At 61.3% G+C, this 12,769-nt stretch overlaps 3 protein-coding genes across 3 annotated transcripts; 1 reads left to right on the top strand and 2 right to left on the bottom strand.

The window, feature by feature from the left end:
* Positions 1 to 928: 928 nt before the first annotated feature.
* TRIM28 (tripartite motif containing 28) lies at positions 929 to 6,238 on the top strand. The gene is made up of 17 exons (XM_077130500.1): positions 929 to 1,283; positions 1,376 to 1,488; positions 1,683 to 1,815; positions 3,048 to 3,183; positions 3,272 to 3,388; positions 3,470 to 3,584; positions 3,672 to 3,818; positions 3,904 to 4,018; positions 4,112 to 4,218; positions 4,306 to 4,342; positions 4,434 to 4,479; positions 4,557 to 4,809; positions 4,891 to 5,210; positions 5,306 to 5,429; positions 5,512 to 5,598; positions 5,681 to 5,818; positions 5,910 to 6,238. Exons 1-17 carry the CDS (start codon positions 944 to 946, stop codon positions 6,084 to 6,086), a joined length of 2,505 nt encoding a protein of 834 aa, XP_076986615.1. The 5' UTR covers positions 929 to 943; the 3' UTR covers positions 6,087 to 6,238.
* A 644-nt stretch (positions 6,239 to 6,882) lies between these two features.
* On the bottom strand, positions 6,883 to 9,721 carry CHMP2A (charged multivesicular body protein 2A). The gene is made up of 6 exons (XM_077130541.1): positions 9,580 to 9,721; positions 8,718 to 8,908; positions 7,523 to 7,702; positions 7,313 to 7,443; positions 7,160 to 7,221; positions 6,883 to 7,066 (listed from the first exon to the last, which is right to left on the bottom strand). The coding sequence occupies exons 2-6, from the start codon at positions 8,883 to 8,885 to the stop codon at positions 6,939 to 6,941; spliced, it is 669 nt and encodes a 222-aa protein (XP_076986656.1). The 5' UTR covers positions 8,886 to 8,908; positions 9,580 to 9,721; the 3' UTR covers positions 6,883 to 6,938.
* A 535-nt stretch (positions 9,722 to 10,256) lies between these two features.
* On the bottom strand, positions 10,257 to 12,769 carry UBE2M (ubiquitin conjugating enzyme E2 M). Its single transcript, XM_077130544.1, has 6 exons — positions 12,600 to 12,769; positions 11,595 to 11,689; positions 11,450 to 11,488; positions 11,240 to 11,343; positions 10,876 to 10,939; positions 10,257 to 10,783 (listed from the first exon to the last, which is right to left on the bottom strand). The coding sequence occupies exons 1-6, from the start codon at positions 12,706 to 12,708 to the stop codon at positions 10,643 to 10,645; spliced, it is 552 nt and encodes a 183-aa protein (XP_076986659.1). The 5' UTR covers positions 12,709 to 12,769; the 3' UTR covers positions 10,257 to 10,642.

The following is a 12,769-nucleotide window of genomic DNA, read 5'->3' as shown; positions in this document are numbered from 1 at the left end:
ACCCCTCCGCCCCCTCCTCGGACAGGACCCCCGGCCCACTGTTGAGGCTCGAGACGCCCACCTGGCAGATGATGGCAAAGCATCAAAGTCAGGACGGAGGCTGGCTGGGTGACGGGGAGGGGACGCTTGGGGGGGGTCGGGTGGGATTTCACGGTTTGACTGCTTTGTTACCCCTAGGGTTTGGGGCAATTTCCTGTATTTCTCACATTTAACAATTAAAAAGGTTTAAACGACCGAGGTCCCCGCCTCCACCCACCCTTTCCGCAGGGATGGGGACCCTTCACCTCTGGCCCCGCCCCTCGCCTCGACCCCTCCCCTCGGCCCCGCCCCACGGAGCCATTGGTGACGCCACGGCTGGAGAGGTTTCGCACGTGCGCAGTACAGACGCCGGCCTCCGCGCGGCCTACAGGTGGGGCTGGGGCCTGGGGGAGCGCCCGCCCGAGCGGCGGGACGGACGTCCCGTGGCCCCGCCCCCACCGCGCGAGCCGCGCCGCGGGGCGGTGGTGGGAGGGACCAGCGCTTGCGCGTGCGTACTGACAGGTTCGCGGTCGGCTCAAGTCCCGCCCCCGGACCGCGCGACGACCAGCGCGCATGCGCAACGGCGTCGGCGCCAGTTATTTCTGTCCCGCCCCCCGGCCGCGGCTCTTTCTGCGAGCGGGCGCGCGGGCGAGCGGTTGTTCGCGTGGCGCAGGGCGGGAGCTCGACGGCGGCGGCGGCGGCGGCGGCGGCGTCGTCTGGGAGGCGGCTCGGCGGGCGGCAGCAGGCGACGGCCGGCCAGACCTCGGCGGCGCCCCGCGCGCGGCTGGCGGCGGCCCGGGCGGCGCTCGGCCTCGCGGCGGCTGCGGCGGCCCAGGCGGCGCGGCCGTTGGCGGCGATCGCGTCTGCGCCTGCGCGGCGGGCCCTGCGCCCCTCCTCCCCCCTGGGCGCCCCCGGCGGCGTGTGAATGGCGGCCTCGGCGGCGGCGGCCTCGGCCTCGGCCTCAGCGGCCACGGCGGCCTCGGCCAGCCCGGGCCCGGGCGAGGGTTCTGCGGGCGGCGAGAAGCGCGCGTCGGCCTCCGCCTCCTCGGCGGCGGCCTCGGCGTCGGCGTCGTCGCCAGCGGCGGGCGGCGGGGAGGCGCTGGAGCTGCTGGAGCACTGCGGTGTGTGCCGGGAGCGCCTGCGGCCCGAGCGAGAGCCGCGCCTGCTTCCCTGCCTGCACTCAGCCTGCAACGCCTGCCTCGGGCCCGCCGCGCCCGCCGCGGCCAACAGCTCCGGGGACAGCGGCGCGGCGGGGGACGGCGCGGGTGAGTGCGGGGGCGGGGCGGGGGACGGCCCGGGCCGAAGCGCCCCGCGGCCGCCGGCGCTTACCCTCTCCTGCTCTTCTCTGGCCTCGCAGTGGTGGACTGCCCCGTGTGCAAGCAGCAGTGTTTCTCCAAAGACATTGTGGAGAACTACTTCATGCGCGATAATGGCAGCAAGGCCGCCACCGACTCCCAGGACGCAAACCAGGTGCGTGCTGCCCCCCTGCCTTGCGGAGGGGCCTGGGGTGGCTTGCGGCCCGAATCAGCAGTGAGGGTGCCCACCGCTTCCCGGCGGGCCACCTGGCCTGGTAAAGGGATGCCCCTTCTCAGGTGGGGGTTGTTGGGATGTAGATGTGGAGCCATCTGCGGCCCCGCCCCCATGACCCCACCTTTGCACGACAGTGCTGCACCAGCTGTGAGGACAACGCGCCGGCCACCAGCTACTGTGTGGAGTGCTCTGAGCCGCTGTGCGAGACATGCGTGGAGGCGCACCAGCGGGTGAAGTACACCAAGGACCACACCGTGCGCTCCACCGGTACATGGGGTGCCTCAGGATGAACTGCCAGCAGTCCCTAATGGCAAACCTCCTTGAAAGGAGGAGGGTTGGGGTTCTGGGGGTTCGGACAGGGGCCTCGGTGCACAGGGAGCAGATAGCATTGGAGAGCCTTGCGAGAGAATGTTGTGAAGGGTCCAGGCAGGGGAGGCAGGTACAGGTGGGGAAAGCCAGTGTCCTTTGCAAAGGATGTGAGGGGCTGCCTGGACTAGGGGTTCTCTGGTACGCTGGCTTGAGGAAACACTGGGGAAATTGAGGCCTAGGGACATGGGTCTCTTGACCCAGGGTTTGTCAGTGACAGGAAGCCCCCAAAATGTCCTAGCTGTGGGATGGCAGTTTTCTGCCTACAGTCACGGGTGCTGTTTCCAGTTTCTGGGTGGCTCTAGGGTGGAAAGGGGCTCAGGAGCTCCTGAGCCTGACTTGGTGTCTGGCCCACGAGTTGGCCTGTCAGAGCTACCGTGCAGCCCGGAGTGGGCCTGAGTAGCCGAGAGGGAGGAACAGGAGTTCACATTGGGTCTTAGGTTTAGGGCAGATGTAGATGCCTTGGAGAAGGCAGCAGCTGGGACACTGAGGCCTGCTGATTTCTGTTCAAGTGACACCTGCCTTGGGCTAGGTGAGCTGTCACAGAATCGGATGTTGCAGATGGACAGAGGAGGGTCGATGTGCCGGGGCAGCTTTCTAGTAGGGTAGGTGATTTATTTTGGTCCCAGAGTGTGCTGGTCTAACATGTTCTCTCCTCAGATGAGTGGAGCCAAGAAAGGTCCCCTGTAGACTTTCAGGTTGTAAGTGGTGTGTGGCTTTGTTTTGCTCAGCTGTAAAGGGGAGGTCAGCAGACAGCTCTTGTGCATAGCAGAACATAGGCAGGGTGTTTTTGGGTCTGTTCCGTATAGGTGTTGATGCTGTAGTGGGTGAACACACTCTGCTGGGCAGATGGTGCCACGGATGGAGGAGAAAGCTCAGAGGGGGGTGTTGTCAGGAGGCCTGAGGGTAGGAGCTGTTTCGAAGTACACAGCTGGGCAGAAAGCAGTGGAGAGCACCCTTACTGTCAGTGTTCTCAGAAGTGGGAAGAGCCAGGACATCTGTCTGGCCAGGCTCGGGCATAGGGTGCTGGGGTTGCAGGCTGGTACTCCCTGCACTCCCAGCAGCATTCTGTGGGGTGCTTGAGGTGCGGGTGGCCAGAGGTGAGGGCCCATCTCATGGTGCCCGCCCTGCAGGGCCAGCCAAGTCGCGAGATGGCGAGCGCACTGTCTATTGCAACGTGCACAAGCACGAGCCACTCGTGCTGTTCTGTGAGAGCTGTGACACCCTCACCTGCCGGGACTGCCAGCTCAATGCCCACAAGGACCACCAGTGAGTCCCGTGGCTGGCCTGGGTAGGGTGGTGTGGGCTGCCTATCCCGTGTTGTGTGTCTAGCACCATGTTCCCCCTTGCCCTACAGGTATCAGTTTCTGGAGGATGCAGTGAGGAACCAGCGCAAACTCTTGGCCTCACTGGTAAAGCGCCTTGGGGACAAGCATGCAACACTGCAGAAGAGCACCAAGGAGGTTCGCAGCTCGTAAGTGGGGATGCTGGGGCTGTGGGGGGAATCTGGCCTTGTGCCCACTGGGGCTGACCCGCCCTGACCTGCCTACTGCAGGATCCGCCAGGTGTCTGACGTGCAGAAGCGCGTGCAGGTGGATGTCAAGATGGCCATCCTGCAGATCATGAAGGAGCTGAACAAGCGGGGCCGTGTGCTGGTTAACGATGCCCAGGTCTTGTCTCTCTCTCTGGGCTGGAAGGGTCCTGGGCCATCTCTCCCCTGCTGACCCCACCCCTTGCCCACTGCCCCCACCCCACAGAAGGTGACTGAGGGTCAGCAGGAGCGCCTGGAGCGGCAGCACTGGACCATGACCAAGATCCAGAAACACCAGGAACACATTCTGCGCTTCGCCTCGTGGGCCCTGGAGAGTGACAATAACACTGCCCTGTTGCTCTCTAAGAAGCTGGTGCGGGGTCGGGTGGGCCGGGAGTCTCGGTGGGCTCAGGGTGGGCAGATACCACGCTGCTGCTCACACTGCTCCCTGCCCACAGATCTACTTCCAGCTGCACCGCGCCCTCAAGATGATTGTGGACCCCGTGGAGCCACATGGTGAGATGAAGTTCCAGTGGGACCTCAACGCCTGGACCAAGAGTGCCGAGGCCTTCGGTGGGTCCTGGCCCTGTCCCCCCATTACCCTGCCCCCCCCATTGCTGTGCTCTGGGACGCTGTGCCTTCTCATGCTGCCACTTCCTCCTGCAGGCAAGATTGTGGCAGAGCGTCCTGGCACCAACTCGACTGGCCCTGCGCCTATGGCCCCACCACGGGCCCCAGGACCCCTGAGCAAACAGGGTTCTAGTAGCAGCCAGGTAAGTGGGTGGAGGGTGGGGGAAGGGAGAGGGCACCAGGCCCCACAGGCCCCCAGCCTGAGTCTTCCCACTCTGCTCTGCCCATAGGCCATGGAGGTACAGGAAGGTTACGGTTTCGGATCAGGTGAGTGGATATGCCGGCTGGGTTGGGGTGTGGGGACTGGCATGCTTTGTCCACCCCAACCTCGCTCTTTCTCTCCTCCCTCTCCACCCAGACGACCCCTACTCCAGCGCAGAGCCCCATGTGTCGGGCGTGAAGCGGTGAGTGGAGACCCCCCCCCGGGGAGGCCGATGGGACTGGGCCTAGGCTGGGCTTCACAGCAAGCCGTGTCTTGCAGGTCTCGCTCGGGTGAGGGCGAGGTGAGCGGCCTTATGCGTAAGGTGCCCCGCGTGAGCCTTGAGCGCCTGGACCTGGACTTGACGGCCGACAGCCAGCCGCCTGTCTTCAAGGTGTTCCCAGGCAGCACCACCGAGGACTACAACCTGATTGTCATTGAGCGTGGTGCTGCCGCAGCTGCAGCTGGCCCACCTGGGACGGCACCCCCTGGGGCCCCTGGGGCCCCGCCCCTCCCTGGCATGGCCATTGTCAAGGTGAGCCTCAAGGGCCTTGGCTCCTGGGTGATACCTACCACCCACCTTGGACTCTGCCAAATGCCCTTCGTTACTTTGCAGGAGGAAGAAACGGAGGCTGCTATTGGAGCCCCCCCTGCTGCCACTGAGGGCCCTGAGACCAAGCCTGTGCTGATGGCCCTGACAGAGGGTCCTGGCGCTGAGGGCCCCCGCCTGGCTTCGCCCAGCGGCAGCACTAGCTCAGGTCTGGAGGTGGTGGCTCCTGAGGGCACCTCAGCCCCAGCTGGCGGCCCAGGCACTCTGGACGATAGCGCCACCATCTGCCGTGTCTGTCAGAAGCCAGGTGACCTGGTCATGTGCAACCAGTGCGAGTTCTGCTTCCACCTGGACTGCCACCTGCCAGCCCTGCAGGACGTGCCAGGGTGCGGGCTGAGTGGGGCTGGGCTGGGCAGGGCAGGTCTGGGTGGGCTGTGTTGCAGTCCTGACCAGTCCCTTTACTCTTTCCCACCTACCCCAGGGAGGAGTGGAGCTGCTCGCTCTGCCATGTGCTCCCGGACCTGAAGGAGGAAGACGGCAGCCTCAGCCTAGATGGGGCTGATAGTGCTGGCGTGGTGGCCAAGCTCTCACCAGCCAACCAGCGGGTGAGGACCAGGGTGGCAGTACCAGCTCTGGGGGTGTCTGGGAGGGGTGGGGGTCTGACATCCAGCCCTGTGCCGTCCACAGAAGTGTGAGCGTGTCCTGCTGGCATTGTTCTGCCATGAGCCGTGCCGCCCCCTGCACCAGCTGGCCACTGACTCCACTTTCTCCCTGGTGAGCTCTGGGACTGGGAGGTAAAGGGGAGACCAGGTGCCTGCCCTGCGTCCACTCACTTGTGTGGCTCCCCTGCCTCCAGGACCAGCCTGGTGGTACCCTGGACTTAACGCTGATCCGTGCCCGCCTCCAGGAGAAGTTGTCCCCCCCCTACAGCTCCCCCCAGGAGTTTGCTCAGGACGTGGGCCGCATGTTCAAGCAGTTCAACAAGCTGACAGAGGTGAGCTTGGCGTAGGGGCGCAGGGGTGCAGGGTGGGCAGAGTGAGGGGGTCAGGCCGGGAGAGCTCCCCACGCTCCTACCTTGGCTCCAGGACAAGGCGGACGTGCAGTCCATCATCGGTCTGCAACGCTTCTTCGAGACACGCATGAACGAGGCCTTTGGCGATACCAAGTTTTCAGCAGTTCTGGTGGAGCCTCCGCCTCTGAGCCTGCCGGGAGCGGGCCTGGGGGCCCCAGAGCTGCCTGGTGGCTCCAGCGATGGCCTCTGAGGCTGGGTCCCCCGTGGCCAGCTTGGCCTGGCTTTGTTCTTTGTCCTGTCTCCCCTTCCTGGTGGCCTGGCTCCTTCTCCTTGGTGGCCCTGTACCCTAGCCCTCACAATATGGTTTTTACTTCTGTGGATTTAATAAAAACTTCACCAGTTTCTCGGTCCTTGAGTGGTGGGGGACTGTGAAGTGGGGGTGGCAGGGCCTGGCCTCACTGCCTGCAGCCCCATTTCTTTCCAGTCTCAAGCAGGTGGGGTTCCTATTGAGACACTCCTTGCTGGCCCTGAGCTTTTCCTGCTGAGATCTCCAAGCCTTGGGTGGCTTGTGGGGTGGAGAAGGATGAATGGGTGCCCAGCAGGTGGGCTGGACCCAAGGCTTCCTTGTGGGTGGCAGGTTGTGTGTGTGTGTGTGTGTGTGTGTGGGGGGGTACTGTCTCTTTAGTCCTCATCCCTGACCTTCCACGTGTGACTAACAAGCTGATCCTTCAGGCTCTGAGTTAGGTAACCTCATTCCTCATGCTGCCTGCCTATTTGGTCCCAAGTGTCATCAGTGCTTCCCTGGACTCAGCCATGTCTGGGAGCCTGTGGCAGTCTCCATGTGGGCTGGGCCCAGGCCAAGGCAGCAGAAGGGATGGTCCAATAGGGAACCACCAGTAGGCAGGTTCCCACTGCCCCTGAGCATCCTGGGGCACTCTCCCCAACCTCCACCACAAATGGGAAATGAGCCTGTGGTGACCAGCTCTCCTTGCCCGTATCCCAGCCAGACCACACATGCTTGGGCCAGTTGTCAGAGAGGCTTAGGCTTAGTGTCCAATCTCTTTATTACAGAGGGGGAACAGATGCCCCAAGTGCAGGACAGTCAGTCCCTCCGCAGGTTCTTGAGCCGTTCTTCCAGGTCAGCATCAGCATCAGCCAGGGCTGAGGCTGCGGCCTCTGCCTTCTTCCCACCAGCAGCCACACTGAGTGAACCCCCAGTGGAAGGGAGGTCTGCAGGGAGAGCAGGGGCCAAGGGCAGAGACCCATTAGGGTGAGGGGCTGGGCATTGGGTGGGATGCCAGGCTTTGGACTTGGGGTACTCACTTGACAGTTCATCTGTCAGGCTCAGTCCCAGCTCGTCCAGTACTTGGGACACCACAGCATCACTAGGGAAGAGAAGAGGAACTCAGAAAAGCAGGTTTGTGTGCTGCACACTTGATAGGCAGCCATCTGTGCCCACTCTCCCCACCCACACACCTCTCTTCCTCATCTTCCTCGTCACCCATGGCATCGTCGATGGCGTCGTTCATCATCTCCTCCTTCATATCCATGATTTCTGCTTGCCGCTCAAACTCCATCATGATCTTCTGGATCTGGGGCAGCTTCAGCTGGAGGGAGGGAGGGAGAGGGAGGGTGAGTCTGGACCCTGCAGTGATCCTGCGTGGGGAGGGGAAGGGAGAGGCAGACCTGTCTGTTCATGGTGCCCATGGCCTTGGTGACGCCCTTCATGGCTTGCGCCATGGAGTTGTTGGACTTGAGTGTCTGGATCTTGAGAGACACGGCCTGGATATTGGCCCGCATGAGGACAAATTTGCGCACGTAGCGCCGCGTGCGAACCAAATCCTTAGCCATGATGCGCACCGCATCCTGTGGGTTGGACAAGAGAGGCAGGGAAAGGGCTGGGCTTTTTATTTGCTTCTCCACATTTCCCATCAATTGGTGTTTGTGGTACCCCCACCCCATCACTCCTGTCCTCAAAGACCTGTGTAGGACAAAACCCAGTCGTCACTGATCACCCTGACACTAAACCCCCCCCCCCCAACCCCCCCCCCCCCCCCCCCCCGCCCATCCCAGCTCACCCTCTTCCGGTTTCTGTCCTGTCTCTTGGGCCACCATTCCCCAGGTTCCTTTGTGGATTTCTGGCCTCTCTGATGTCTAAATGTTGGAAGGCCCTGGGTCACTCCTTAGTTCTTTTCCCTTCCTTGCCTACATTCCTAAATTTCCATCCTTGATCTAGAATCTTACTCTCCCTCCACTCAGGCTTGATCCAGAATCTCAAACTCATCTGAAACTCAACTTTTGAATTCCTCCCCAAATCTGCTCTTCTTTGTCTTATTCTACTCAGTTAGCTGCTAAAGCTAAAATCTTGTCCTCCATCATAGCTCTAACTCCCCTTCATGTCCCCGACCCCATACTTCTGCCTTCAAAGCAGATGTCAGGTATCTTCAGCTCCCCTCTTCATGCCTCCTCTCTACTTCAGGTCTCCCTCCCTTTTCTCACCGTCTCTTGATCAAGGCCAAGACTCGGCTCCCACCGAGTTACAAGGCTCTATTCCAAGAGCTCTGGCTCGTGTCAACTCTCTCCTATTGTACCCCAATCTTACTGAGGCTTTTGTCTGCTTGAGATGGTGTCCTTTTCTGGATCTTTGCAGACTGGCTCTCTTAATCATTCAAGCCTTGGCTCTGACATCACTTCTTTGGAGGAGACCTTTTTAGAGCAGCAAACTAAGGAAATCCTGCTCATCCCTCACTCCCCTCTACCTTCCTTGAACTACCTGTCTGCTGGCATGTCACCTGTTTACTGCCATCTTCACTGTGTCAGGTGTACTCCATCATGCGAAGGCTTCTCTCCCTGGCCCCAGTTCCCAGTTGCAAACGCTCACCATCTGGCCCTGCTTGGCCATCTTCTTGATGTCTGCGATAATTTTCTTCTCCTGTGTCTCTAGCTTCTGTCGCTCGCGGTCCAGTTCCCGCATGGCACGGTTCAGGGCCCGCTGGTTCTGCCGCAGCAGCTCTTCTGGTGTCTTCCGGCGCCCGAACAACAGGTCCATGGTGAGGGAGCCCGCTGGTGGGCCTGGGGGAGTTCCAAAAGGCTTAGAGGCAGGGCACGTGGCCCAGAGGGAGGGTGAGAGGCAAGGGTCAGGGGAGGCTTGAGAAACGGGAGGGGGCTAGAGAACAGAGGAGGTGTGAATGGGTGGGCAGGAGGGCGTGGCCAAGACCATGAGAGCAATCCAAGGGCGTTTAGGGGGGAAAAAACTGAGGCCTGAAACTCGTTCCTCTTCTGTCCCTGTGCTCCCATGGGGATTAGCACACACAAGACCAGGGTTTCAGCTTCTTTCTTAGGACTGGGAGCGAGTCCCTGGTGTCTCCGACGGATTCAGGCTGAAGGTGGACTTGGGTGGGTGCAATTGGGACATCTGGGTTGGGGCAGGGGTGTGTGTGGTGCTGAGGTTGAGAACAGGATGTGGGGTGGCAAGAGGACGGGTGGCCCTAATGCTGAGGTAACGTGGGGCCAAAGACATGGTCGTGGCGTTAGGGAACCCTGTGTGCCGCTGTGCACCGCAGACAGGCAGGGTCCGGGGGTGCTGGCAGCACGCCGAGGACAGGGTCTCTTGCGGCCAAAGACAAGGTGGCCCCGGGGGTTCCCGAGGAGTGGCAAGGCACCGGACTCCCCGCGAAAAGAGGGCGGAGAACGCCGCCGCCCCTGCGCCCACCCGGGACCCTGGCCCAGCAGGAGCCACTCACCGGAGTGAGGACGAGGATCTGGCTTCCGCTTCCGGGTCACCCTACCCTTCCCTCGGATTCCCGGAGCACACACCAACGACGGCCCCTCGGTTCTATCGCTTCTACCGCCGCCGCCGTTTCCGGATTAAACGATCTGACGTCACGAGCCCCACCCGCGCCCGGAATGCTGGGAGGCGGCAGGAGTGCGCGTGCGCAGGCGCCTCAGTCGACCGCGGCGGGGCGCATGGGCAGCAGCACCGCGGCCTCTTGCGGCCAGCCCCAGGCTGTTGCAGGGCTCCAGCGGCGCCAGTCCCTGGTCTCGGTCGCCGCATGCCACACCGTGTCAAGCTGAGCTCCTTCCCGTTACCCACCCGAGGGCTCAGTTCCTCCCTTCGCCTCGGTAGGCCCCGTAGGGCCAAAACCCAGGCCGCCGGAACTGGTTGTACCAAGCCTTCCCGGTAGGCCCACCCACAGCGTAAAGCAGAGCAGGGGACGGCACAGACTCCTCGCCAAGCTGCCTGGCACGCTGCAAATTTATGTCAGCTTCAGGTTTGGGGCCTGGTCTTCCCACTGCACCCAGGATTGCCCCAGGCACAGGGCAGCCTGCCCGGGGCACCCCAATATCACCCGTGAACACTCTTCTCCCACTAGCCCCCCTGGGCCGCGTGTTGTTCCCCATAGAAGGAAGAGGCGAAGGCCATGCTGTAACATTCCCCTTTAATAGCCTGGTAGGACCTCCAGTGGCAGAGGGGTGGGGTGCCGAGCCCCGGCTACCCAGGCCCCTCATCCACCTGCCCAGGAGCCCAGAATGGGGGGCTGGATAGCACCCAGCGCGGGGGGGGGGGCTAGACAAGCCAATTCATTTCCCATCGCTGAGCGGGTCGGGGGAGGCAGTGCCGACCTTAATCACATGGTGGTTAAAAAAAAAATAACGGGAGGGACGGGTGGCAGGGAGGGGAGACAAGGCCAGGGCAGGGGACCCCCCTACTGACTGCCGCCCCCGGCCCCCACCCATGGACCCCAATAAATATTTGCAGGGGACGCCAAGACTGGTGGCCTTGGCAGGGCAGGGCAAGCGCTGACCCTATTTCAGACAGCGCTCAAAGTAGGTGGAACCAATGTAGCCACCCCGCATGGAGCGCTGAACGTTCTGCTCAAACAGCCGCCGGTTGTTCTGCAGGACCTCAGCAGCCTCCTTATTCAGGGGATCCTCAGGGTTGGGCTCCTGTGGCCAGCACACGTAGAGGTCAGTAGGCCCTAGAAACAGAGGGGCTGACCCCCACCCCACAGCTCCTGGCCAAACCTGTCTCTACTCACCAAGAAGAGATACTGCAGGCCATAAATTATGGAGTTAATCGTAAGGACTGGCTTCCAGTCCTCTCTGTGGACAGAGAACACTGGGGTCAGGAGCTGGCAAACTAGCAGCTACATCAGTCCTTCCTGAGGCCTGAAGGGTCAGGGTCCAAGACCCAGGAGAGTGGGTATGTGAGAGGCTGGGGGGAGTGTACAAAGAACAGGCCAGAGAGAAAGTCAAGACCATGTCATGAGAATGAGGCAACAAAGGTACATGGACTGTGTGGGAGAGAAGGGATGTAGATGGACTGAGAGCCCATGAGGTCACAAGGAGCCAGGAAGCAGGCAGGGCTGCGTTACAAGCAGTCAGCAGAGGTGGCATCGTCACCTGAGGATGTTGAGGCAGACATTGCCTTCGAGGTCGATGTTGGGGTGATAGACCATTGTCTCGCACTTCACCTTGGGGGGGTCATGTGGGTAACCCTGGCCCACCTGGCTCAGGAAAAGAGAGGAAGTGGGTAAGTGCCTTAGAGGAGGCTAAAGCCTCAGGTGCGCCCTCTTCAGCCCTGGGAGCTACCCATGTCCACCCAGGACTCACCTTAAAACTGAATACAAATTTCCCACTTTTGTAGAAGCCCTGGGAGAAGAGAGAAAAAGATGTCCAGCAGGGCCTGGTGGACAGAACAGAGCCCCTCCTCATGGTAGGGTTATCCCAGGTCTACCTGTCCTGTGCAGTCTCTCACCTCATCGGGACAGATGACCAGCTTGAAGTTGAGGAGATCGTCTGGATCTGAGAAACTGATATCACACGTCTTCGGCAGGTTCAGCTCGTTTATGTCTGGGTTTGAACAGCAGAGAAAGTAGACAGAAAGAAAGGCCATCACGTTAAGTACCAGGAGAGCCCCCACAGCCTCTCCACCAGAATCCAGTCTAGGGTTGTGTCCCATACCACAATCCTCTCCCTGCTGGGTCTGGCCCCCAAACCCCAGGCCCTTCTGGATTCACAGTACATCCCAAATGTGCATCTTCCAATGTGGCTGTGTCTTCTGGCTCCCAACCTAAACCAAGCCCTGACTCTTTTGTATACATAGCTCATATCTTCAACTCCCAAAACTGGGGTGCTCCTGATCCCGAATACACCCAACCCTGGCCCCTAGCATCTGATCACTCCAAATACCATGTTTCTCATCCATGACCTCCATTCTCCATATCCCTATCCACCCAAAATCAAAGTAATTGCCCCTCACCCTGATACGGTAAACTATCCCCTCATTCCAATCCTGGAACCTCGCTATTTCATCTTCTCTTGCCTATCACCCAGGTTTCTGCTTTACTCCAAGATGTGCCTACCCCAGCGCCCCCGTCTCTGAGATTCCTGGGAACGACACTATGATACCCTAACTCCTCTCCTACTCCTATCTCTTATCCCGAGCCCCCACCATCCTTTCCTCTTCCACCTGTCACCTCCAAACCAGGCTCCCGTCTGTCCTCCAGATTCGCAGGTCCCTGATCTGGACCGCAACCCTCAGCCTCAGGTTTCCGGTTCCTAATTCCAGACACCTGGCCTTTCTGATATCCTAACCCCCATCTCTGACCCTCGACGCCCGCATTACCCCACTGCCCACCCTAATTCCCTCATCCCCCCAATCCACCCTGCCCTGCCTCCGAATTCCCAGGTCTGCGGAGACCCATTACACCCCCCGACCCCCTATCGCCAGGCCCTGACCTCCGACCCGTCACCCCCCTACCCTTCTGGATTCGCAGCTGCGCCGCGGACGCCTTCTTGCTGCTGCCCTTGGTGCCGCCCGCCGACTCCTCCTCCTTCTTCTGCTGCTTCAGCGAGAACAGCTTGATCATCCTGCCGCCGCCGCCGCTGCCGTCGCCGCCGCGGGGCCCGGGACCCCGGTCACCCGGCCCC

The sequence above is a fragment of the Tamandua tetradactyla genome, chromosome 16 (genome assembly GCF_023851605.1).
Source record: "Tamandua tetradactyla isolate mTamTet1 chromosome 16, mTamTet1.pri, whole genome shotgun sequence".
Taxonomy (NCBI): Eukaryota; Metazoa; Chordata; class Mammalia; order Pilosa; family Myrmecophagidae; genus Tamandua; species Tamandua tetradactyla.
The sequence above is the reverse complement of the archived record's forward strand: the minus strand, read 5'-3'. Positions and strand labels throughout refer to the sequence as shown.

Coding starts and splice junctions, on each gene's coding strand:
- UBE2M (XM_077130544.1), bottom strand. CDS start 12,708: ATGATCAAGCTGTTCTCGCTGAAGCAGCAGAAGAAGGAGGAGGAGTCG. Junction 11,489..11,594: donor TGGTCATCTGTCCCGATGAG/GTGAGAGACTGC, acceptor CTCTTCTCCCAG/GGCTTCTACAAAAGTGGGAA. Junction 11,344..11,449: donor AATTTGTATTCAGTTTTAAG/GTGAGTCCTGGG, acceptor TTCCTGAGCCAG/GTGGGCCAGGGTTACCCACA.
- CHMP2A (XM_077130541.1), bottom strand. CDS start 8,885: ATGGACCTGTTGTTCGGGCGCCGGAAGACACCAGAAGAGCTGCTGCGG. Junction 7,703..8,717: donor TGGCCAAGCAGGGCCAGATG/GTGAGCGTTTGC, acceptor TCCAACCCACAG/GATGCGGTGCGCATCATGGC. Junction 7,444..7,522: donor TGGGCACCATGAACAGACAG/GTCTGCCTCTCC, acceptor CCCTCCCTCCAG/CTGAAGCTGCCCCAGATCCA.
- TRIM28 (XM_077130500.1), top strand. CDS start 944: ATGGCGGCCTCGGCGGCGGCGGCCTCGGCCTCGGCCTCAGCGGCCACG. Junction 3,389..3,469: donor ACCAAGGAGGTTCGCAGCTC/GTAAGTGGGGAT, acceptor TGCCTACTGCAG/GATCCGCCAGGTGTCTGACG. Junction 5,211..5,305: donor GCCCTGCAGGACGTGCCAGG/GTGCGGGCTGAG, acceptor CACCTACCCCAG/GGAGGAGTGGAGCTGCTCGC.